Here is a 26,424-nt window from a genome sequence, read left to right as displayed (position 1 = left end):
ATTTCTTCTCTTCTCTTTGAATATCATATTTGAAAAACCTCAACGTCAGTTGCCAACCGGGGGAAGCGTAATGCCAGCCACCAGTCTTAACCGACGTGCAATTAAGCCTTCCACTTCTGCTCTTCCTTGGATTTCACTCCTGTACCACCACAGAAAGAGCTAAAGTATCCTCATACCGAGCTCCGACCCCCACCCAAAATGTACAGGGCTTGCTCTATACCATCTTGTAATCTCACTACAACCCCTGCCCTGGTGCGGACACAGTCCTCCAAGCTCTCTCCACTGCTAGAACACACCTTCTTACTTTCACGTCAGTCGAACACATGACTGGAGTCCGAAGACGTGATTGGATAAACATTGCACTCACCTGTGTATTTATATGGAGCACAGACAGGAATAGACATGGCCGGAGGAAGCACACTTAGTGTGCGAAACAGGAGCTCGGTCGCACATCACTATCCCCCCACTACCCTCTCCCTCTGTTACATTGTTATGTGAGCATGCTTCAATAAAGAAGAACATACCAGCTGAGATGGTGAGTTGCCGATTTCTTCTCTTCTCTTTGAATATCATTTTTGAAAAACCTCCCATCAGTTGCCAACCAGGGGAAGCGTAATGCCAGCCACCAGTCTTAACCGACGTGCAATTAAGCCTTCCACTTCTGCTCTTCCTTGGATTTCACTCCTGTACCACCACAGAAAGAGCTAAAGTATCCTCATACCGAGCTCCGACCCCCACCCAAAATGTACAGGGCTTGCTCTATACCATCTTGTAATCTCACTACAACCCCTGCCCTGGTGCGGACACAGTCCTCCAAGCTCTCTCCACTGTAGCTGCATCCCAGAAGCCTTGCATGTAACTCTATGTACAATTTCAGACCACATGATGAGCACTTCTGAGAAAAAGGAAACAATCCTCTCCAAGTCCACCCTCATCAGTGTGATAAGCTCTGGCACCCACAGGGAGCAGAGGTCATTGCCCACTGTGTGAATCTCCAGGACCACTAGAGACAGGGACACCCCAGCAATTTGAATAGATTCTGACAGCACATAGGACCAAGGCAGGCCCCCGATCTCGCGCCAATGCACTTCCTCCAGCTGAAATCCCAGGGACCGACCCCTTAGACAACACGTAGCCTTTTGAGTGGCTCGGTAGATGTATGAATGACTCAGTATGTGCACCACCAGGGGGTGAGAACCTGCAAAGAATGTACACATTAAATAAGCAACTCGGGTCGAACGCAACGCATAACACCCGTATTTCCACCTGCCTATATGCTAATTGTCTGAAACAGGAAAACACGCCCCAGTTGCCTCAGTAGCTGAACTAAAACGGAACTAAACTGAAAATGAGTGAGGGGGAGGCCCTACTGGTTAACCAAAAATGTTTCACCGACCGCCCTTTAAAATATTCTGACACAGAAAAAAAAGCCCAGCCAACAGCCCTCCCCCAATGATCGGTTTTTGACCTGCGGACCTACAATTGAACAACCCTATTAGTTAACAAAGCAACGTCACGAAAAAGCCCCACAGAGGCACGGATCAAAACTGGAACCAACTCGCCACCCGCAGAGCACCAAAAAAAGGCCAGGCAAAAGGCCGTGGCAAACAGCACTACCTCGTAAGGGGAGGAGCAGGCCTTGTATACCGCCCGAACCAGAGCCCTTAGCAATGCAAAGGAAACAGGACATATACACTCCTTGCAGACCTGGGTTCTTCGTCATCCCTTCAACTCTTGCTGAATGCTAAAATGTTTGGTAAAATCAGCCCATCCCCTAAGCTCTAAATCCAACAAATAATCAACTGTCACTGAAAAACAAACCGCATCCCCAGAAGTTACATCCCTGTCACCTGCAGCTAGTAACCAGTCACTACAGGCCTTACCATGACCAGACCAAGTGGTAGGGGCCACTGAGGAAGAAATCAGTAACTAGTGTTGGGCGCGAATATTCGCATTTCAAATTTTTATCGCGAATATCACAAATTTGCAAATATTGCGAATATATTCGCTATATATTCGAAATTACGAATATTCACTTTTTTCCACATATGCACATATTCGCATTTGTGAATATTCGCATATGCGCATATTCGCATATTCCTTCTTTTCACTTGTGGGCCAACCAAAATGATGCAAATACACTTGTCAGAGGTTATCAACAAAATCCCTAGTAACGAATAGTAAAGTTGCCCACCCCCTCACTGTTTTCTTCCTCGAATATGTGAATATTCGCATATGCGAATATAACGAATACACGAAATTCATGAATATAGGTCGAATATTCGTCTTTATATTCATGAAATATCGCAAATTCGAATATGGGCAATGCCGCTCATCACTATCAGTGACATGCGACACCAGGTTCCACAGGGAGGGTCGGCAGGACAGGCCCTCCTGGGCCGCCCCTGGCACAGCATTCGAAATTCCTGAAAACGAAAGCGAGACAAGTCAACCAGAAAGTTTTTAATCCCAGGCACATGGCGGGACCTAAACCAAATGTTATTTTCCAAACACCAAAGTGGTGAAGCAAAGCCAAGACCTGTAAGGAGATGGAGGAGAGCCCATTGATACAATGGACCACATTGATGTTGTCCATCCAGAAGCAAACCTTCTGATCTCGGAGCCTCAGACCCCACAGTTCCACTGCCACCACTATGGAGAAAAGCTTCAGGAGCGTAAGGTTGCAACACAGCCCCTCCTCTCGCCAGTGCTCCTGCCAAGACTCCGCACTCCACTCAGACCCCAGAATTGCTCCATAGCCCACCGATCCAGCCGTATACGTAAACAGGGATAACTCCGAGTTGCTGATCTCCAGAGCCAGAAAACACGTGCTTCCGTTATAGCGGCACAAAAATTTGTGCCACACAAACAGGTCCGGTTTGAGTGAGGAATACAAATGAATACGGTGCTCGTGTCTCCTGGCACTCTTGGTAGCCAATGAGAGCCGCCTGGGCAAAAGCTCGACCCATGGGCATAATGCGGCACGCAAAGACTAAGTTGCTTCGGAGTGACTTTTGACACTCCGCAAAAAACGTTGATCAAACCCAGCAACTTATCCAACTTATCCTTTTCAATGGAAAAGGGAACGCCCAACCTACTCATCAGGGAGCAAAACAAATCCAACAAAAACTAACAACAGGGTGACTCACCCAGAGCAACAAACAAGAAGTCATCCAAATAATGAATAATAAATTGAAAACCCATTTAATACCGCACCACACATTCCAAAAAAGTACTCAACATTTTGAAATAGTGGCACGATATGGAACACCACATGGGCAGACATGTGTCAAAGTAGAACATACCATCCATGCAACAACCCAGAAGATGGTAACACTCTGGGTGTACAGGCAAAAGCCTGATAGCGGATTCTATGTCCGACTTCGCCATTAGTGCACGCCTGTCTGCCCTCCTAACAAGCATTGACTGTTCTGAAAGGAGAGGGTACAAATAATATGAAAAAACCCAGCATGTAACTGCTCGGCCTCCGATCTATTGGGGTAACGCTCTAGCCAGGGCAACATCGTGGCTATGCTCACCGGAGTCTTTCCCGTCAGGGGGAGATGCTCCCTTAACAACGGACTTTGCTGCATGAGTGCAACAAACTACCATGCCTTCACAATTGGAACACGTGTTCTTAAATTTTCACAGACCAAAAACTTATAGTGGCCCTTGTTAAGGAGCAAGCATGATCCAGGTCGGCATAAGGCCACTGACCCCTGGTGACCCATAGTTGAGGTAGCGGCCCCACTGGGAAAGATATTCGATCATACATTGGTGGCTTTGGACCCCGAACCCAACTTCGGCTGCAAAGCCAAATGCAGTCTGAACTCCTCATCATATCTCCACCATGCACCACTGGCTTGTCAGCATAGGGCTTAAACTCCTTGTCAATAGTATTCTGGTCCACAGGCACCAGAGACCAAATATCAATATATTGATTTCTCCAAATTCTTTGTTTGATTTCCTCACCGATATGAGCCCACATAGCAGTGTCAACCTTTTTCAGCTCGGGCACGCCTCAAAAAAAAAAAAAAAACATTTTCGTGGGGCACCCCTACCGAAGTTGACAAGCAAAATAAAAAAGGAAAATTACGCAATGCACAATATCTATTTATCTCTGCGTATGTAGTTTACAGTGCTGCATTATTCAGAAACTCACAAATGACATCTTCTCTGATCAGCGTCGTTCCCTTCTCTTCTCCATCTGGTCTGGGCCATCATGACCATTTCTTCCGGCCACAACTCTTCACCACTAAACCTGCAAAACAAACCAATTAGGCTCCGCACTTTACCAGCATCAGCCTCCAGATTCCCCTTTTACAAGAGAGTTATAAAACATAGATGTCTGCTGTGTGGAGTGAATTTGTGAAGCTGGAGTGACTTGTGTAAGTACTTAAAGTTGGGATAACTGCTAGAATATTAAACCGCCTTTTCATCTTTTTTTTTTCTCTGCTCTGCCTCTTGGGAGAGGGGTAGATTGGTCACACACAGGTGCTTAAATCTTAGTTTGGGACTCAGTTCTGAGCGTGCTCGGTCTGAGTGGCGCTTTGTAAGAGAGTTATAAAACAGAGTTTGAAAGCAGGAGTTTGAGATCGCTGTGAGTGTTACTTTTCTTAGGGTGCGTTCACACTGAGGAATTCAAGAGGAATTAACGAGGAATAATTTCAGTCAGAAATTGTTGCCTTCTCCATCAAGTGGAATTCAAGCAGAATTCAAGCGGAATTTCTATGCAGGAATGAAGGAGGAAGCTATTTTATCTACTTTTCTGAATTCTACTTGAATTCCGCTTGAAAACGATGTCGGCAGAATTTTTTTACCATTGACTTCTATTGGATTCTGCTCGTGGATTCCGCATTCATTTGGAGCAGAGAATTCAAGAATTACTCGAGTAAATTCCTCTTGAATTACTCAGTGTGAACGCACCCTTACACTGTAGAGACTTTAACTCACAAGGTCTACTGAGATTTTCAGTCTAATAGTTTCTGTCTGTTTTTGGCTGTTATCTGTGAAATCCCCATAACTAGTATGGCCTCCATGTTGGAAAATGCAGTCCGGTGTACATCATGCACAATGTATGCAGTCCTTGAACAGCAGTTTGAGGGTGCATATTGTTGTGCAGGGTGTGTGTGAGTTGTTCATTTGGAAGACCAGATCCTGGATCAAGAGGAGCAAATGGCAACACTGAGATGCATTGACAACTTGGAGAGGAGTCTCCTGCTCACTGAGCAAGTACTCTCTGGGGTAGAGTTGGGGGTGGATAGTGGGACTGAGGTGCAGGACAGTCAGTCAGTTGGGTGGGTTACAGTTAGAAAATGGGGTAGAGGGAAAAGTGTCAAGGAGGCTAGTCCTGAATTGGCACACCCCAACAAGTTTGCCTGGTTGGCAGATGAGGGGGATGCCATTTCAGAGCTAGCAGTACTGCAGCAGGATACTGTCTCTGACCGCCAGGGTGGTGTCTGCTCCAGTAAGGGCAGTGCAGTGCAGGGCAGGCCAGACAGGTACTGGTAGTGGGGGACTCTGTGACAGATCGCCGCGTCTGTCCCCCTAATAACAAAGACCGGGATCGCTGAACAGTGTGTCTTCCTGGCGCTCGAGTTCGGCACATCGCGGATCAGGTTGACAGGTTGCTGGGTGGAGCTGGAGAGGACCCAGCAGTCATGGTACATATTGGCACCAATGACAAAGTAAGAGGTAGGTGGAGCATCCTTAAAAATGATTTCAGGGACTTAGGCCGCAAGCTTAAAGGGGTACTCTGGTGGTTAATTTGTTTGACTATATGGCATCTTCTTTGTAAGTTTAGTTTTTTTGCAATATACATGTGTTATATATTTTGGCAGCATGTGTGTGTTTTGCTTACCTGTTTGTTTGGCAGGAAGTTCTGCAGTTCCGAGTGTATTCTTTTACTGTTGTCCACAGGTCGGCCATGTTCTGAGTCTGCTGTGGACAAGATGTCATAGCTTTTTTTTTTCTCTGTCTGCATGAGAGAAATAAGCCACGCCCCCTCACCTCCCCCTCCCCCTGCACTGCTTCTGAGGAGGCAGGTCTGCATGAGAAGCCATAGTACACAGCTCCACACCTACCCTCCCACTGCTCTGTATTCTAAGGACGCAGGTCTGCACAGGAGAAGGAACACAGAGATAAGTGTGTTATCTGAAGGGGAGGATGACAAGGTGCACAGACTGGGGATGTATAGACTGCAGGGGAATAAATCTCATACTGGGGATGATTTCTTTATGTGAAGGGGGAGGGGGGGACTCCTGGATGACACATGCTGGGAGTCCCTGTTATGTGTGTGTATGCTAGTGTTTACAGCCAGTGTGCATCCAGCTGTTGCAAAACTACAACTCTCAGCATGCCCTGACTTTGGGCATGCTGGGAGTTGTAGATTTGCAACAGCTGGAGGCACACTGGTTGGGAAACACTGTTCTAGCCTATTCAGCATACACATCATGTTACACCAGTGTTTCCCAACCAGTGTGCCTCCAGCTGTTGCAAAACTACAACTCCTAGCATGCCCAAAGACCAGTAGTTTGGGAAACACTGGTGTATGCCCTACGGAGGTGTGGTGAACTACAACCCCCAGGAGACTACAGAGGCAGCATGCTGGTGTTATACCACAGACTGAAGACTCATGAATGACACATGCTGGGAGTTGTAGTCCCTTTTGTGTGTGTATACCAGTGTATCCCATCCAGGGCTGATTATATTAGTGTGCTGTGTATAAGGGGGCCGACCTGGGAAAATAGTAGGGTGTGTAAAGGGCGGAACAAAAAAAAAGAAGGAGCCGCCCCAAACCTGCAAGTCATAAGGCATGCTGGAATTTGTAGTTTTCAGCACAGCAAGAAACAGAAAATAGAAGCAAACATAGGAAAACAAAGTGGGGGATAAAAAGACAACAAAGAACGAAAATAAGGTAGCCGAAACAAGAAGAATAGAAATGAAACAAAACACATAGGGTAAGTCAAATACGGAAAAACACGTTGACCACCGGAGTACTCCTTTAAGGCAAGGACCTCCAAGGTAATATTTTCTGAAATATTACCTGTACCACGAGCCACACCAGAGAGGCAGCGGGAGATCAGGGAGGTAAACAAGTGGCTCAGAAGCTGGTGTAGGAAGGACGGGTTTGGGTTCATGGAGAACTGGGCCGACTTTGCTGTCAGATACCAGCTCTACCGTAGGGACAGGCTGCACCTCAATGGGGAATGAACAGCTGTGCTTGGGGAGAAGATGGCTAGAAGGGTGGAGGAGTGTTTAAACTAGGGACTGGGGAGGAAGGGAACCTACAACATAGAGGGGGAAGATAGTGTAGATAGAGAGGGGGGACTTATTAATGTACCTGGGGGTGGAGCAGAGGGAGGGGTTAGAATAGTTAATAGGGATAGGCTTCATAGGAAGAGAAAAAAACCATAAACCATTGAATTGCATGTTGACTAATGCCAGAAGTCTGACCAATAAAACTGACGAACTGGAGTTGATAATATCTGAGGAGGATTATGACGTAGCGGGTATAACAGACTTGGTTGGACGATAGCTGTGACTGGGCGGTCAACATAAAGGGATATAGTCTATTCAGGAAGGATCGGACAAAACAGAAAGGGGGAGGAGTTTGTCTTTATGTGAAATTGAGTCTGAAGGCCGCACTGCGGGAGGATATACAGGAGGGAAACGATAATGTGGAGTCATTATGGGTAGAAATATATGGAGAGAAAAATAAAAAAATATAATGGAAGAGCCAGAAGATCAATTACTGAGGCAAATATAATGGAAGAGCCAGAAGATCAATTACTGAGGCAAATAAACAAGGCAGCAAATCAGAATGAGGTGATAATAATGGGGACTTTAACTATCCTGATATAAACTGGGAGACTGAGTCCTGTGAATCTCATAAAGGAAACAGGTTTCTGACTATAACTAAAGACAATTATCTGTCCCAAATGGTGCAGAGCCCGACCAGAGGGGGCACCCTACTGGACTTAATATTAACCAACAGACCTGACAGAGTAACTAATGTACAGGTAGAAGGACACCTAGGAAATAGTGATCATAATATAATACGTTATAACTTGCTCTTCAATAACAATGAACTTTAGGAACTTTAGGAAGGCAAAGTTTGATCAACTCAGAGAAGCCCTTAACAATATAAAATGGGATAATGTCCTCAAAAACAAGAATACTGACACTAAATGGGAGACTTAAAAATTTCTTAAATGCACACTGTAAGATGTATATACCTTATGGGAATAAAAGGGTCAGGAATAAAAGAAAACCAGTATGGATGAACAAAAATGTAAAGGGGGCAATAAATGACAAAAATAAAGCATTTAAACTATTAAAACAGGACAGCAGTGAAGAAGCATTAAAACGCTATAGAGAAAAATGAAAAATATGTTAAAAAAAAATAGATAAAAACCGCAGAAATAGAGACAGAAAGACTCATTGCCAAAGTGAGTAAAACTAATCCCAAAATGTTCTCTAACTATATAAATAGCAAAATGGTCAAAAATGAAAATGTTGGCCCTTTAAAAAATGATGAGGAAGTAATTATTTACAGGGAACAGAAAAAAGCAAATGTATTAAACAAATTCTTCTCCACTGTATTCACCGAGGAAAATGAAATGCCAGGTGAAATACAGCGAGATAAGGTGAACTCCCCTTTACAGGTCACTTGTCTAACCCAGGAAGAAGTACAGTGCCGTCTACAAAAAATCTAAATAGACAAATCACTAGGTCCAGATTGCATTCTACCCCGTGTTCTAAAGGAATTAAATAATGTGATAGATAGACCCCTATATTTTATATTCATGGACTCTATAGTAACAGGGACTGTTCCCCAGGACTGGCGCATGGCAAATGTGGTGCCAATCTATAAAAAGGGGTCAAAAGGTGACCCCGGGAATTATAGGCCTGTTGGTTTAACCTCCGTTGTATGTAAATTGTTTGAGGGTTTCCTAAGAGATGCTATTTTGGAGTATCTTGATAAAAATAAATGTATGACTCCATATTAGCATGGCTTTATGAGGGATCGGTCCTGTCAAACTAACCTGATCAGATTGGACCATAGGGAATCACTGGATGTCGTATATCTGGATTTTTCCAAAGCATTTGATACGGTGCCACATAAAAGGTTGGTGCATAAAATGAGAAGGATCGGGCTGGGGGACAATGTGTGTAAGTGGGTAAGTAACTGGCTCAGTGATAGGAAACTGAGGGTGGTTATTAAACCTCTCCTGTGGGCCAATAGCTATCCTCCTACCAAAGAAAAGAGGGAGGGACCTAGCTGTAACCCCTTACTGCCCATACTTCCTACTCCTACATGCCCACAGAATTTGGGGGCCATTCTAGTAACCACCATAAAAATGGGTTAAAAAGTGTTCAAAAAGTCACAATTAGTGCATAAATAAAAATGACAGATCATGGCACAAAAAATGAGCCCTCATACAGAATAGTCAGGTATGACACTCTATTGTCTGTTCTCTGGAAGGATTTTTAAAACGTTTGTTTGTTAGAACGAAAGTTTGATGGCTAATTCTAAATATAGGGAATCAATACTTCATTGGTGGGGGTCCTACCCGTGAGTCTCCTTACAATCAACAAAATCAACATTGCTTACACAGGCACAGGGGTTAGTACATATGGATGGGTATGGTTGGTGCTGCAACACACTACAAGTCAAGCGAATGAGACTGAACTACAGCACCGGGCACAGCCATCCGGCATTGTCAGATATACACTGAAAGGGTACCGCTAATAATGATTCTTTTTTTACTCTCTCCCTAATGATCCCCCCTCTCCCCTAATGCTAACTCACCCCCTCCCACCCGCGTTAATTTATTTTTTATTTATTTTTATTCACATTTTCTTTGGCATGTCTTCTGCACACTGTGTGTGACTTACCAGCGGTCCTGAAGGGGCTTTCCCCCGGCAGGTGTGACATCATCTGAAGCCTGCCTATGAGAACTTCCCCCCTCACTCTTCTATGCTGTGATCGTACTAGCGAGCGCAGCATAGAAGAATCAAGCCACCGAGGCAGGCTGCTTCTCCATCCCCTCCTCTCTGTATGTGTAACACAGAGAGGAGGGAGAGAGGAGCAGGGCGGCGGAGACAGGAGCACAGCACACGAGGGGAGCCATGGCCTGAATCGCACTCATGTGCGGCAGCCCAGCACATATACACAGCGCTCGCTCTCTCTGCCTGTTTGATTGACTGTGCTGAGACCAGGTCCCGCCTGGCAAGCAGAAGTCTAAATTCAGTGCGCGCGAGGGGGAAAACAATGCATGGGAGACTCCCAGTAGGGAGACCACTAGTGGCCAGCTTTCAAAGTGAAAAAAGTCATATAAAACAACATATTTTTAAACACAAATAAATTAGAAACATTTATTTTGTGATAAGGAGTAAAATATTAAAAGTCTAATTTAATGAGAGTGCCCATTGAAGACACATGTCATGCGCATAAGCAAGGATAGGTTATAAATTTGAAAGTCTTAGATAAAACTATAAATGAAATTATGACGTATTTATTACCTTCAAAAGGGTGGCAAAAAGTTGTCCTATAAAAAGCAAAAATTCATGTATCATATTTGATATAAAAGGACTAAATGGTTTCCATTCCTTAAACAAAATATTCACTCACATGATTGATGTTTGTTCTTCAGGTCTTGTCTTCTCTAATGGACATAGCTGGAAAGCCTTGAGACGTTTCACTCTTTCTACATTACGGGATTTTGGTATGGGGAAAAGATCCGTAGAAGACAAGATTACAGAGGAATCCAATTGTTTAGTGGAGACATTCAAATCCTACAAAGGTGAGAAGTTATCTTATAATACTAATACCCATGTGTATATGGTGCAGAGCAATACATTTAAAAACAGGGCTAATCTACCTATAGACTAAGGCTATACAGTTCACACAGTTGAAAATGAAAATAATGGCAGTAATATAGGTATGAAGAGAGTCGGTTTTATTTTACCTAGTAACGTGTTCTATTTAAAACCATGAAAAAGCGGCCTTCAGAGCACACAATGGGGGGATTCATGAAGACCTTTGCTGAGGAAAAGTTGACCAGTTGCCCATAGCAACCAGTCAGTGCTTCTTTTATTTTTCAGAGGCCTTCAAAAATGAAAGAATGAGGTTGCTACGGACAACTGGTCAACTTTTCCTCTGCACAAGTTTTGATGAATCTCCCCCCATTGTGCAAAAAAAAAAACTGCAGTAATGCTAATTTTTTAATTACGATTGTTTTTCATACAAAGGGGGAAATTCATCAATACTGTTGGGTTTAGCATTTCTTATGTTGTTTTATCCCCCACTGTGTAAAACGCTTCAAATTTATTAATGTGTGTCACGCTACCCAGAATTTTACAACATCTCCAATTGTGGTGCAATTCACAATGTGCAGAAAGAGCATGAATACCCGCACATGCATGACTAGGAGGAGGTATACATCAGAAGTGGGGTCCTGTAATCCAGTAAGTCTTTAGGCTATGTACATAGTGGTGCTGAGTCCATCAAGAGAAGAATGATGCAAACAAAGAGAAACACAGTAGACTGCACTCACCAATCGTAGTGTCGCTTTATTGTGGCAGATAAAGCATGGTAACTTCCAGTAGACAGACAGTGAAGGGCAGAGGTGTGCAGGACAGAACTGTTTCGCGCAACAAGCGCCCTTCCATGAGCTGATTTCCGTCTTCTATGAGGTGACTACCGGCGTCTGACCCTGCGCAGGCGCAGGATATGCAGGAGATGCCGGAAGAGTCTTCAGAGTGAAGCAACAACAAAAGAATCTTGTGATCAAAAGAATATAACACAAATTACAATCTGAATCATATGCAGAGGATATAAATAGGACAGCAACCCTACAGAAAGGCAGTAAGCCCTACTGTTTATACACGTTTATAACTACTATGATACTTTCCACAATTTACTACAGCTACTATAATACTGCTTCCCATGTACAAGAATATAACTACTATTATACTGCCACTATGTGCAAGAGTATAACTACTATAATGACCAAGTTAGAGTACAAGCAGTTCAGGCACTCCTCCCCTTAGCTAACCCTTGATACAGCAACTACTGCGTTACTGCAGGTAATTAGCAAATGTGGTGGAAAACTAAGCAGTTCCAATGAGCCAGTAGACACTGATATTCTTCGGGTTCCAAAGCCCATAAGAAGCAAGTCTTGTTAATACACTATATATGTAAAAATGAAGGGCGTCACTCACCAGGATGCAATGTTACAGATACTTTATTTCATCAGTGCATAGACATTGGTTGTACACGGACGATCTTCCAGGGACTCAGCTAGTCAGCCATGAGCTGGGTAACAGCTGTTGCACGTGCGTCAGCACGCTTCATCAGACCCTACCTGTTCCGTCTCGCGTCACCGTATAAGAAGCTCCTCCCGGTGACGTGTACAGAACAGGTGTACAATCAACTGAAAAACATAGAAATGTGCAAAAGGTATAAAATTACTAAAACTATAGCTGACATATTAAAAACAACTTATAGGAACACACTGTAGTCCACTCTTTCGTTTAGCCCTAGGTTTCCAGCAGCATTTAATTTAATAATCCATTTGGCTTCTGTTTGTAATAACAGCTTTCTTTTATCTATATTTTTTTTGCCGGAAACTACTTCAAGGACCTGAAAGGGTAGAGAACTGCAATCTCCTTTATGAAGAAGATTCATGTGTTCAATAAAGTGTGGAGAACCTTTTTTTTGGAACAAACCGAATATACATGTTCTTTGAACCTGGTGTTAAGAGAGCGCTTTGTACTGTCTATATAAAACCGGCCACAATGGCATAACATAGTATAGACTACCCATTGAGTTCTTCATGTAATATGACTTTTTATGATGATTTCTTCCCCTCCAATATGGGCAGTTTTTCCAGGTTTTCTGGCACCATATACATGAGCCACATTTGTGGTTCCCTATTGGGCCGGTTTTTGATAGCCAGTCCATGTTTTTCGGTTTCGACAAAAAGTTTCTACTGGTGACCACATCTTCTATTCTTGCAGCGCCGGAATGCCATAAGTGGTCTTTCATGCACTAGCTTTCCAAATTCAACGTTATTTTTAATCAGTGACCAATTTCTGTTGATGGTTGATCCAATCGTTTTTTCTAGAGGACTGAATTTAAAGGGTAGCTCCCACCATTTTTTTTCTGTCGCTGCCTATTGCCCATCTCTCCCTAACCCTTTTAATTTATTTTTTACTGTATAAAAAATGCCTTTTTGTCTGCCTGGTAGTGTGCACACTACCAGGCAGACTTCCCCAGCAGGAACAACGTCACTGATGCCTGCTGGGGGGGCCGACTTCTGCCCTTAGTTCATCTACACAGGGTGCCTCCAGCTGTTTCACCACTACAACCCCCAGCTTGCCCTGACATCTATTGGCTGTCAGGGCATGCTGGGAGTTGTAGTGGTGAAACAACTGGAGGCACCCTGTGCCGCTCCCCCCCCCCCCCACCCCCCCGAGAGCAGTAAATTTGTTATGGCCGCAGCGTTAATCATACAACAAATCCCACCCCTCGGCCGGCCCCGCCGTCGCCCCTGCCGAAAACAATACATTTACCATGGCTGCGGCGCTACCAACCACCCTCCTTTCCCCCTCCCTGCTCCCCACTCCAGACATACCCAAGTGCTGCGTCCAGCAGCAGGGCCGCATATATGCCGAGAGGCGGGTGAGGTCAGGGAGCCAATGCATGAACTCAGCACTTACTCCCCCCTGTCTGATTGACAGGCATAGAGCGAGCACAGGCTGAATGAATCAGGACCAATGCCCGGCCAGCATCGGTCCGAATTCATGCGTGACGTCACGCCAGCCTGCAGCCGGCCACTAGGAGGGTGACCCCTAGTGGCCAATTTTCAAATGTAAAATAAACTAGTTTAATGGGAAAAAAATAGATCTATATTAGATATATGTTGTAGTGACAGTGCACATGTAAAAGAAAAGGAAAAACGAGGGGGACCAGCATTGGGGTCATCCACCTTTTTTCTTTTTCTATACAGGAGATGTCTCCTGTCCTGGGAAAATGCACTGGTAAGGGCTCTATTTAGAATTTTCTCTGGGTAACCCTGTGCCTCGAGTCTCTTCTTCAGTTCTCCAGCTTGTGCAAGAAATGTCTCATCTGTACTGTTAATGCGCCGTAGGCGTAGGAATTGCCCATATGGAAATTAAGTCTTTACGTGCTCTGGATGATAGCTGGAGATCTGAAGCAGAGAGTATGAGGCCGTAGGTTTTCTAAAGCTTGAAGTACACAGGCTACAGTCTTTTACTTTTACTAGGACATCCAAAAACTCCATCCATGTAGAATCTGCCTTATGAGTAAACCTCAAATTAAGTTATGAGTAAACCTCAAACCTGAGATAGCACCTGACGGACCTGAGGAAAGGGTTCTTATCTGTTAAAACAAATCTGTTCTCAAATGTCACCACATATAGATTTGCAAAAGTACAGGCCACAAGGGTGCCCATGGCCCCACCCACAATTTGCGTGTACCAAGTGTCATCAAATTGAAAAAAATTATTCTCCAAAACAATGGAAAGATTCTTCTGTAAGACAGAAGTTGAGGCCTCTTGACAGAAGCGACACAGTGTCCTGAAGTGCTGGATGGTGAGGTGGGTGCTGGACGAAGGGACGTCAGCAATTTCTTTAACCAATGCAATACCAAAGATCTGCTTCAAGTTATAAGCGTGAAAAACCTGGAATTTAAAGTATTATCACTGGCCGAAAAAGAGACTCATCTCATCTCAAGAATACATCAGGAATATTCATTGCAAATGTTAACATTGGTAATTGATAAAAATGAGCAGGAATATTCAAAAATTGCAGAGCAAAAACAACTGAGAGCATGACTGAACGAAGAACAATTTCAATCTTTTTCTAAAAAATTTGAGAAAAAGATAGTGGCGCTTCAATCCGTCATAAAAGACCAAAAGAAAGATAAGTTTATCCGAGATAAGCTGGATTATGATTATGATAAGGCTATTCCTCCAGGAGACATGAGACGACAGTGCTCCAGATGTCCTCGAGGAAATAATAACCCTAAACGGAGAACATCAGACTACTGGATGACGGAATCTGACTCAAGCAGCAATGAGGAACAAAAGAAAACTTAAAGTGGAATTGCCTCATGATTTAGACACGACATCCAAATAAGAAAAAACCTTGCGCATCTTTTTCTGTCGACCCTTTAGGAGGAAAACTCGAAGGGGATCGAGAAGAAAGAAACGAAAGGAAATTGACCAAACCAAAATGGAATCTACAAAGAAAGAATAAAGTAACCTGGCACAATTGAGCCATCAAGCTGATACAAGACGTTGGAATCGGACACTGTGTCGCTTCTGTCAAGAGGCCTCAACTTTTGTCTTACAGAAGGATTTGAAATAGTAGACTTTGAGATTCCAGCAATTATAGGTCCTCTTGAATTTAGTGTGAAGAAAGATGCCACTAATGCAGAGCTAGAATGTTTAGATGCCCTGATATACTTGCAAGAGACAGCAGAGAGTGAACATCACACTGCTTCTAATTATTTGCTATTAGAGGAATTTAAAGGAGGTATAAAATCCTCTTTTTTCCCTATTGACCTATTGTCTCAGGGAGGGGCTCAGTCACAGAGCCACTGTTACGCCGAGCGCTCCGGGTCCCCGCTCCTCCCCGGAGCGCTCGCAACTTCCTCGCATTTGCAGCGCCCCGGTCAGACCTGCTGACCGGGTGCGCTGCAATGTCTCTCTCAGCCGGGATGGGATTCGCGATGCGGGAGGCGCCCGCTCGCGATGCGCATCCCGGCTCCCGTACCTGACTCGCTCCCCGTCGGTCTTGTCCCGGCGCGCGCGGCCCCGCTCCTTAGGGCGCGCGCGCGCCGGGTCTCTGCAATTTAAAGGGCCACTGCGCCACTGATTGGCGCAGCAGGCTTAATTAGTGTGTTCACCTGTGCACTCCCTATTTATACATCACTTCCCCTGCACTCCCTTGCCGGATCTTGTTGCCATTGTGCCAGTGAAAGCGTTTCCTTGTGTGTTCCTAGCCTGTGTTCCAGACCTCCTGCCGTTGCCCCTGACTACGATCCTTGCTGCCTGCCCTGACCTTCTGCTACGTCCGACCTTGCTCTTGTCTACTCCCTTGTACCGCGCCTATCTTCAGCAGTCAGAGAGGTTGAGCCATTGCTGTTGGATACGACCTGGTTGCTACCGCCGCTGCAAGACCATCCCGCTTTGCGGCGGGCTCTGGTGAATACCAGTAGCAACTTAGAACCGGTCCACCAACACGGTCCACGCCAATCCCTCTCTGGCACAGAGGATCCACCGCCAGCCGAATCGTGACAGTAGATCCGGCCATGGATCCCGCTGAAGTCCCACTGCCAGTTGTCGCCGACCTCACCACTGTGGTCGCCCAGCAGTCGCAACAGATAGCGCAACAAGGCCACCAGCTGTCTCAACTGACCGTGATGCTACAGCAGCTACTACCACAACTCCAGCAACAATCTCCTCCGCCAGCTCCTGCACCTCCTCCGCAGCGAGTGGCCGCTTTCGGCCTACGATTATCCTTGCCGGATAAATTTGATGGGGACTCTAAGTTTTGCCGTGGCTTTCTTTCGCAATGTTCCCTGCACTTGGAGATGATGTCGGACCAGTTTCCTACTGAAAGGTCTAAGGTGGCTTTCGTAGTCAGCCTTCTGTCTGGGAAAGCTCTGTCATGGGCCACACCGCTCTGGGACCGCAATGACCCTGTCACTGGCTCTGTACACTCCTTCTTCACGGAGATTCGAAGTGTCTTTGAGGAACCTGCCCGAGCCTCTTCTGCTGAGACTGCCCTGCTGAACCTGGTCCAGGGTAATTCTTCTGTTGGCGAGTACGCCATCCAATTCCGTACTCTTGCCTCCAAATTATCCTGGAATAATGAGGCCCTCTGCGCGACCTTTAAAAAAGGCCTATCCAGCAACATTAAAGATGTGCTGGCCGCACGAGAAATTCCTGCTAACCTGCATGAACTTATTCATCTGGCCACCCGCATTGACATGCGTTTTTCCGAAAGGCGTCAGGAGCTCCGCCAGGATATGGACTTTGTTCGCACGAGGCGTTTTTTCTCCCCGGCTCCTCTCTCCTGTGGTCCTCTGCAATCCGTTCCTGTGCCTCCCGCCGTGGAGGCTATGCAAGTTGACCGGTCTCGCTTGACACCTCAAGAGAGGACACGACGCCGCATGGAGAATCTGTGCCTGTACTGTGCCGGTACCGAACACTTCTTGAAGAACTGTCCTATCCGTCCTCCCCGCCTGGAAAGACGTACGCTGACTCCGCACAAAGAGGAGACAGTTCTTGATGTCAACTCTGCTTCTCCACGCCTTACTGTGCCTGTGCGGATATCTTCCTCTACCTTCTCCTTCTCTGCTATGGCCTTCTTGGATTCCGGATCTGCAGGAAATGTTATTTTGGCCTCTGTCATCAACAGGTTCAACATCCCGGTGACCAGTCTCGCCAGACCCCTCTACATCAATTCTGTTAACAATGAAAGATTGGACTGTACCGTGCGTTACCGCACGGAACCTCTCCTAATGTGCATCGGACCTCATCACGAAAAAATTGAATTTTTGGTCCTCTCCAACTGCACTTCCGAAATTCTTCTTGGATTACCGTGGCTTCAACGCCATTCCCCAACCCTTGATTGGTCCACAGGAGAAATCAAGAACTGGGGTACTTCTTGTCTCAAGGACTGTCTGAAACCGGTTCCCAGTACTCCCTGCCGTGACCCTGTGGTTCCCCCTGTACCCGGTCTTCCTAAGGCTTATATGGACTATGCTGACGTGTTTTGCAAAAAGCAAGCTGAGACTTTACCTCCTCACAGGCCTTATGACTGTCCAATTGACCTCCTCCCGGGTACTACTCCACCCCGGGGCAGAATCTATCCTCTGTCTGCTCCAGAGACTCTTGCCATGTCAGAGTACATCCAGGAAAATTTAAAAAAGGGGTTTATCCGCAAATCCTCCTCTCCTGCCGGAGCTGGATTTTTTTTTTGTGTCCAAAAAAGATGGCTCCCTACGTCCTTGCATTGATTACCGCGGACTTAATAAAATCACGGTAAAAAAACGCTACCCCTTATCTCTTATCTCGGAACTCTTTGATCGCCTACAAGGTGCCCACATCTTTACCAAACTGGACTTAAGAGGTGCTTATAATCTCATCCGCATCAGGGAGGGGGACGAATGGAAGACTGCATTTAACACCAGAGATGGACACTTTGAGTATCTGGTCATGCCCTTTGGCCTGTGCAACGCCCCTGCCGTCTTCCAAGACTTTGTTAATGAAATTTTTCGTGATCTCTTATATTCCTGTGTTGTGGTTTATCTGGACGATATTCTGATTTTTTCTGCCAACTTAGAAGAACACCGCCAGCATGTCCGCATGGTTCTTCAGAGACTTCGAGACAATCAACTTTATGCCAAAATGGAGAAATGTCTCTTTGAATGTCAATCTCTTCCTTTCCTAGGATACTTGGTCTCTGGCCAGGGACTACAAATGGACCCAGATAAGCTAGCTGCTGTATTAGATTGGCCACGCCCCTCCGGACTCCGTGCTATCCAACGTTTTTTGGGGTTCGCCAATTATTACAGACAATTTATTCCACACTTTTCCACTATTGTGGCTCCTATCGTGGCTTTAACCAAGAAAAATGCCAATCCCAAGTCCTGGTCTCCCCAAGCGGAAGACGCATTTAAACATCTCAAGTCTGCCTTTTCTTCTGCTCCCGTGCTCTCCAGACCTGACCCATCTAAACCCTTCCTATTGGAGGTAGATGCCTCCTCAGTGGGAGCTGGAGCTGTCCTTCTACAAAAAAATTCTTCCGGGCATGCTGTTACTTGTGGTTTTTTTTCTAGGACCTTCTCTCCGGCGGAGAGAAACTACTCCATCGGGGATCGAGAACTACTGGCCATTAAATTGGCGTATGAGGAATGGAGGCATCTGCTGGAGGGATCAAAATTTCCAGTTATCATATACACTGATCACAAGAATCTCTCCTATCTCCAGTCTGCCCAACGACTGAACCCTCGCCAGGCCAGGTGGTCGTTGTTCTTTGCCCGTTTTAACTTTGAAATTCATTTTCGCCCTGCCGACAAGAACATTAGGGCCGATGCCCTCTCTCGTTCTTCTGATGCCTCTGAAGTAGAGGTCTCTCCGCAACACATCATTCCTCCGGACTGTCTGATCTCCACTTCTCCAGCCTCCATCAGGCAAACTCCTCCAGGGAAGACCTTCGTTTCTCCACGCCAGCGTCTCGGGATTCTCGAATGGGGACACTCCTCCCATCTCGCAGGCCATGCGGGCATCAAAAAATCGTTGCAACTCATCTCCCGTTTTTATTGGTGGCCGACTCTGGAGACGGATGTTGTTGATTTTGTGTGGGCCTGTACTGTCTGTGCCCGGGATAAGACTCCTCGCCAGAAGCCTGCTGGCCTCCTTCATCCTCTGCCCGTTCCCGAACAGCCTTGGTCACAGATTGGTATGGACTTTATTACAGACTTGCCCTCATCCCGTGGCAACACAGTTGTTTGGGTGGTTGTTGATCGATTTTCCAAGATGGCACATTTTATTCCTCTTCCTGGTCTTCCTTCAGCGCCTCAGTTGGCAAAGCAATTTTTTGTACACATTTTTCGCCTTCATGGATTGCCCACGCATATCGTCTCGGATAGAGGCGTCCAATTCGTGTCTAAATTCTGGAGGGCCCTCTGTAAACAGCTCAAGATTAAATTAAACTTCTCTTCTTCTTATCATCCCCAATCCAATGGGCAAGTAGAAAGAATTAATCAGGTCCTGGGTGACTATTTACGGCATTTTGTTTCCTCCCGCCAGGATGACTGGGCAGATCTTCTACCATGGGCCGAATTCTCATACAACTTCAGAATCTCCGAATCTTCTGCTAAGTCCCCATTTTTCGTGGTGTACAGCCGTCACCCTCTTCCCCCCCTCCCTACTCCCTTGCCCTCTGGTTTGCCCGCTGTGGATGAAGTGACTCGTGATCTTTCCACCATATGGAAAGAGACCCAAAATTCTCTTTTACAGGCTTCATCCCGGAGGAAAAGATTTGCCGATAAGAAAAGAAGAACTCCCCCCATTTTTGCTCCCGGAGACAAGGTATGGCTCTCTGCTAAATATGTCCGCTTTCGTGTCCCCAGTTACAAACTGGGACCACGCTATCTTGGTCCTTTCAAAGTCTTGTGCCAGATCAACCCTGTCTCTTACAAACTCCTTCTTCCTCCTTCTCTTCGTATTCCCAATGCCTTCCATGTCTCTCTCCTTAAACCACTCATCATTAACCGCTTCTCTCCCAAACTTGTTTCTCCCACTCCTGTATCCGGTTCTTCTGACGTCTTCTCCGTGAAGGAGATTCTGGCCTCCAAGACAGTCAGAGGAAAAAAAAATTTTTGGGTGGATTGGGAAGGCTGTGGTCCAGAAGAGAGATCCTGGGAACCTGAGGACAACATCCTAGACAAAAGTCTTATTCTCAGGTTCTCAGGCTCCAAGAAGAGGGGGAGACCCAAGGGGGGGGGTACTGTTACGCCGAGCGCTCCGGGTCCCCGCTCCTCCCCGGAGCGCTCGCAACTTCCTCGCATTTGCAGCGCCCCGGTCAGACCTGCTGACCGGGTGCGCTGCAATGTCTCTCTCAGCCGGGATGCGATTCGCGATGCGGGAGGCGCCCGCTCGCGATGCGCATCCCGGCTCCCGTACCTGACTCGCTTCCCGTCGGTCTTGTCCCGGCGCGCGCGGCCCCGCTCCTTAGGGCGCGCGCGCGCCGGGTCTCTGCAATTTAAAGGGCCACTGCGCCACTGATTGGCGCAGCAGGCTTAATTAGTGTGTTCACCTGTGCACTCCCTATTTATACATCACTTCCCCTGCACTCCCTTGCCGGATCTTGTTGCCATTGTGCCAGTGAAAGCGTTTTCTTGTGTGTTCCTAGCCTGTGTTCCAGACCTCCTGCCGTTGCCCCTGACTACGATCCTTGCTGCCTGCCCTGACCTTCTGCTACGTCCGACCTTGCTCTTGTCTACTCCCTTGTACCGCGCCTATCTTCAGCAGTCAGAGAGGTTGAGCCGTTGCTGGTGGATACGACCTGGTTGCTACCGCCGCTGCAAGACCATCCCGCTTTGCGGCGGGCTCTGGTGAATACCAGTAGCAACTTAGAACCGGTCCACCAACACGGTCCACGCCAATCCATCTCTGGCACAGAGGATCCACCTCCAGCCAGCCGAATCGTGACAGCCACTATACAAATATCTGGAGTGGCTGCTGCAACCCCTTTTGCAAGAAGTACCATCGCTGGTTAAGGACACAAACCAGTTTCTCACATGTTTGCTAAATTTACCATGGTCAGAGAACATGATTCTGGCTTCTATAGATATAGAAAGCCTCTATACTAAGATAACACAAAAACCAGGAGTTGAATGTATACGTGAAATCCTTTCCCATTCTAACAAAACTCATAACACCATACAATTTATCTGTGAGGCTTCATCTTTCCTTTGTTTTGGAGAATAATTCTTTTCAATTTGATGACACTAGGTAAAGGCAAATCGGGGTTGTGGTCATGGGCGTTTTTAGATGTCATAGTAGAAGTTAAAGACTGTAGCCTGTGTACCTCGAGCTTTAGAAAACCTACAGCCTCGAACACTCTGCTTCAGTTCTCCAGCTATCATCCACAGCACGTCAAGACTTCATTGCCATATGGGCAATTCTTACGCCTACAGCGCATTAACAGTACAGATAAGTCATTTCTTGCACAAGCTGGAGAACTGAAGAAGAGACTTGAGGCACAGGGTTACCCAGAGAAAATTCTAAATAGAGCCTTTACCAGAGCATTTTCCAAGGACAGGAGAAATCTCCTCTATAGAAGAAGAAAAAAGGTGGATGACCCCAATGCTAGTCCCCCTAGTTTTTCCTTTTCTTTTAATTTCAGGCCTCTAGAAAAAACAATTAGATCAACCATCAACAGAAATTGGTCACTGATTAAAAGGCTGTTGAATTAGGAAAGCTAGTGCATGAAACACCACTTAAGGCATTCCGGCGCTGCAAGAATCTAAAAGATGTCATCACCAGTAGCAACTTTTCGTCGCAACCGAAAAAGATGGACTGGCTATCAAAAACCGTCCCGATAGGGAACCACAAATGTGGCTCATGTATATGGTGCCAGAATTTTAAACCTGGAAAAACTGCCCATATTGGAGGGGGAGAAATCCTCATAAAATGTATTTTTACATGTAGAACTCAATGGGTAGTCTATACTATGTGGCCGGTTTTATATAGGCAGTACAAAGCGCTCTCTTAACACCAGGTTCAAAGAACATGTATATTCGGTTTGTTCCAAAAAAAAAGGTTCTCCACGCTTTTTTGAACACATGAATCTTGTTCATAAAGGAGACTGCAGTTCTCTACTCTTTTAGGGCCTTGAAGTAGATTCTGGCAAAGAAAGTATGGATAAAAGAAAGCTGTTATTACAAACAGAAGCCAAATGGATTATTAAATTAAATGCTGAAGGAAACCTAAGGCTGAACGAAAGAGTGGACTACAGCGTGTTCCTATAAGTTGTTTTTAATATGTCAGCTAAAGTTTTAGTAATTCTATACCTTTTGCACATTTCTATGTTTTTCAATTGATTGTACACCTGTTCTGTACACGTCACCGGGAGGAGCTTCTTATATGGTGACGCGAGACGGAACAGGTAGGGTCTGATGAAGCGTGCTGACGCACGCGCAACAGCTGTTACCCAGCTCATAGCTGTCCCTGGAAGATCGTCCGTGTACAATCCATGACTATGCACCGATTAAATAAAGTATCTGTAACACTGCATCCTGGTGAGTGACGCCCTTCATTTCTACATATACAGTGTATAACTACTATAATACTGCTCCTATGTACAAGAATATAACTACTAAAATACTGCCTCCCATGTACAAGAATGTAACTACTATTATACTGCCACTATGTACAGGAATATAACTACTATAATACTTCCTCCTATGTACAGGAATATAACTACTATAATACTGCCTCCTATGTACAAGAATATAACTACTATAATACTGCCTCCTATGAACAAGAATATAACTACTATAATACTGCATCCTATATATAAGAATATAACTACTATAATACTGCCTCCTATATACAGGAATATAACTACTATAATACTGCTCCTATGTATAAGAATATAACTACTATAATACTGCTCCTATATACAAGACTATAACTACTATTATACTGCCACTATGTACAAGAATGTAACTACTATAATACTTAGCGCTCCGGGTCCCCGCTCCTCCCCGGAGCGCTCACGGCGTCTCTCTCCCTGCAGCGCCCCGGTCAGTCCCGCTGACCGGGAGCGCTGCACTGACATGGCCGTCGGGGATGCGATTCGCACAGCGGGACGCGCCCGCTCGCGAATCGCATCCCAGGTCACTTACCCGTCCCGGACCCCTCCTGTCATGTGCTGGCGCGCGCGGCTCCGCTCTCTAGGGCGCGTGCGCGCCAGCTCTCTGAGACTTAAAGAGCCAGTGCACCAATGATTGGTGCCTGGCCCAATTAGCTTAATTGGCTTCCACCTGCTCCCTGGCTATATCTGATCACCTCCCCTGCGCTCCCTTGCCGGATCTTGTTGCCTTGTGCCAGTGAAAGCGTTTAGTGTTGTCCAAGCCTGTGTTACCTGAACTCCTGCTATCCATATTGACTACGAACCTTGCCGCCTGCCCCGACCTTCTGCTACGTCTGACCTTGCCTCTGCCTAGTCCTTCTGTCCCACGCCTTCTCAGCAGTCAGCGAGGTTGAGCCGTTGCTAGTGGATACGACCTGGTTGCTACTGCCGCAGCAAGACCATCCCGCTTTGCGGCGGGCTCTGGTGAAAACCAGTAGCCTCTTAGAACCGGTCCACCAGCACGGTCCACGCCAATCCCTCGCTGACACAGTGGATCCACAACCTGTGAGCCGAATCGTGACAGTAGATCAGGCCATGGATCCCGCTGAGGTGCCGCTGCCAAGTCTCGCTGACCTTACCACGGTGGTCGCTCAGCAATCGCAGCAAATTGCCCAACAAGGACAGCAGCTGTCGCAGTTGACCGCCACGTTACAGCAACTTCTGCCTCTGCTACAGCAGCAACCATCTCCTCCGCCAGCTCCTGCACCTCCTCCGCAGCGAGTGGCCGCTCCTAGCCTCCGCTTGTCCCTGCCGGACAAATTTGATGGGGACTCTAGACTCTGCCGTGGATTTTTGTCTCAGTGTTCCCTGCATATGGAGATGTTGTCGGACTTGTTTCCTACAGAACGGTCTAAGGTGGCGTTCGTAGTGAGCCTTCTTTCAGGAAAGGCCTTGTCTTGGGCCACACCGCTCTGGGACCGCAATGATCCTGCCACAGCCACAGTCCAGTCCTTCTTCGCTGAGGTCCGTAGTGTCTTCGAGGAGCCAGCCCGAGCTTCTTCTGCCGAGACTGCCCTGCTGAACCTGGTCCAGGGTAATTCTTCAGTGGGCGAGTACGCCATCCAATTTCGTACTCTTGCTTCCGAATTATCATGGAATAACGAGGCTCTCTGCGCGACCTTTAAAAAAGGCCTATCCAGTCGCATCAAGGATGTGCTGGCCGCACGAGAGATTCCTGCCAACCTGCAAGAATTTATCCATTTGGCCACCCGCATTGACATGCGTTTTTCTGAGAGACATCAAGAGCTCCGCCAGGAAAAAGACTTAGATCTCTGGGCACCTCTCCCACAGTATCCGCTGCAATCTACGCCTGGGCCTCCCGCCGAGGAGGCCATGCAAGTGGATTGGTCTCGCCTGACCCAGGAAGAGAGGAATCGCCGTAGGGAAGAAAATCTTTGTCTGTACTGTGCCAGTACCGAGCATTTCTTGGTGGATTGCCCTATTCGTCCTCCACGTCTGGGAAACGCACGCACGCACCCAGCTCACGTGGGTGTGACGTCTCTTGGATCAAAGTCTGCTTCTCCACGTCTCACGGTGCCCGTGCGAATTTCTTCTTCAGCCAACTCCTCCCTCTCAGCCGTGGCCTGCTTGGACTCTGGTGCCTCTGGGAATTTTATTCTGGATTCTTTTGTGAATAAATTCCACATCCCGGTGACTCGTCTCGTCAAGCCGCTCTACATTTCCGCGGTCAACGGAGTCAGATTGGATTGCATCGTGCGTTACCGCACAGAACCCCTCTTGATGTGCATTGGACCCCACCACGAAAGGATTGAATTTTTCGTCCTCCCCAACTGCACCTCTGAGGTCCTCCTCGGTCTGCCATGGCTCCAGCTTCATTCTCCCACCCTTGACTGGACCACCGGGGAGATCAAGAACTGGGACTCTGCTTGCCACAAGAGATGCCTCTCCCCCCCTCCCAGTCCCGTCAGGCAAGCCTCAGTGCCTCCTCATGGCCCACGTCCTTGTGTCACCCTGCCCCGTGCCAAGCTTCACCCTCTGCCCTCCCTCCCCATTCCCACTCCTGCTGTGCTGCCTGCCTTTGAGGAAACCCTCCATTCACTCCCGGTGTCCTCGTCCCAGGTAAAGCAGTTGTCGGACAAAAAAAGGGGGAGACCTAAGGGGGGGGGGGTACTGTTACGCCTAGCGCTCCGGGTCACCGCTCCTCCCCGGAGCGCTCACGGCGTCTCTCTCCCTGCAGCGCCCCGGTCAGTCCCGCTGACCGGTAGCGCTGCACTGACATGGCCGTCGGGGATGCGATTCGCACAGCGGGACGCGCCCGCTCGCGAATCGCATCCCAGGTCACTTACCCGTCCCGGACCCCTCCTGTCATGTGCTGGCGTGCGCGGCTCCGCTCTCTAGGGCGCGCGCGCGCCAGCTCTCTGAGACTTAAAGGGCCAGTGCACCAATGATTGGTGCCTGGCCCAATTAGCTTAATTGGCTTCCACCTGCTCCCTGGCTATATCTGATCACCTCCCCTGCACTCCCTTGCCGGATCTTGTTGCCTTGTGCCAGTGAAAGCGTTTAGTGTTGTCCAAGCCTGTGTTACCTGAACTCCTGCTATCCATATTACCTACGAACCTTGCCGCCTGCCCCGACCTTCTGCTACGTCTGACCTTGCCTCTGCCTAGTCCTTCTGTCCCACGCCTTCTCAGCAGTCAGCGAGGTTGAGCCGTTGCTAGTGGATACGACCTGGTTGCTACTGCCGCAGCAAGACCATCCCGCTTTGCGGCGGGCTCTGGTGAAAACCAGTAGCCTCTTAGAACCGGTCCACCAGCACGGTCCACGCCAATCCCTCGCTGACACAGTGGATCCACAACCTGTGAGCCGAATCGTGACAACTACTATAATACTGCTCCTATGTACAAGAATATAACTACTATAATACTGCTCCTATATACAAGAATATAACTATTATAATGCTGCTCCTATATACAAGACTATAACTACTATAATACTGCT

General features: G+C 47.0%; 1 protein-coding gene and 1 long non-coding RNA gene across 2 annotated transcripts in view; one reads left to right on the top strand and one right to left on the bottom strand.

The window, feature by feature from the left end:
- LOC130361215 (cytochrome P450 2K6-like) overlaps nt 1-26,424 on the top strand; it is a 128,263-nt gene that overhangs the window by 17,995 nt on the left and 83,844 nt on the right. The window contains exon 5 of the mRNA XM_056563948.1: nt 10,659-10,808. Within this exon, the coding sequence (XP_056419923.1) occupies nt 10,659-10,808 (150 nt within the window). The remainder of the gene's footprint in view (nt 1-10,658; nt 10,809-26,424) is intronic.
- Nucleotides 1-26,424, bottom strand: part of LOC130361217 (uncharacterized) — a 68,336-nt gene that overhangs the window by 13,084 nt on the left and 28,828 nt on the right. The window contains exons 2-3 of the long non-coding RNA XR_008890913.1: nt 11,562-11,787; nt 10,637-10,800 (exon numbers count right to left, since the gene is read on the bottom strand). This is a non-coding gene — a long non-coding RNA (uncharacterized LOC130361217). The remainder of the gene's footprint in view (nt 1-10,636; nt 10,801-11,561; nt 11,788-26,424) is intronic.

This window comes from Hyla sarda, chromosome 3 (assembly GCF_029499605.1).
Source record: "Hyla sarda isolate aHylSar1 chromosome 3, aHylSar1.hap1, whole genome shotgun sequence".
Taxonomy (NCBI): domain Eukaryota; kingdom Metazoa; phylum Chordata; class Amphibia; order Anura; family Hylidae; genus Hyla; species Hyla sarda.
Note: the sequence above shows the minus strand (reverse complement) of the source record. Positions and strands in the feature narration are given on the sequence as shown.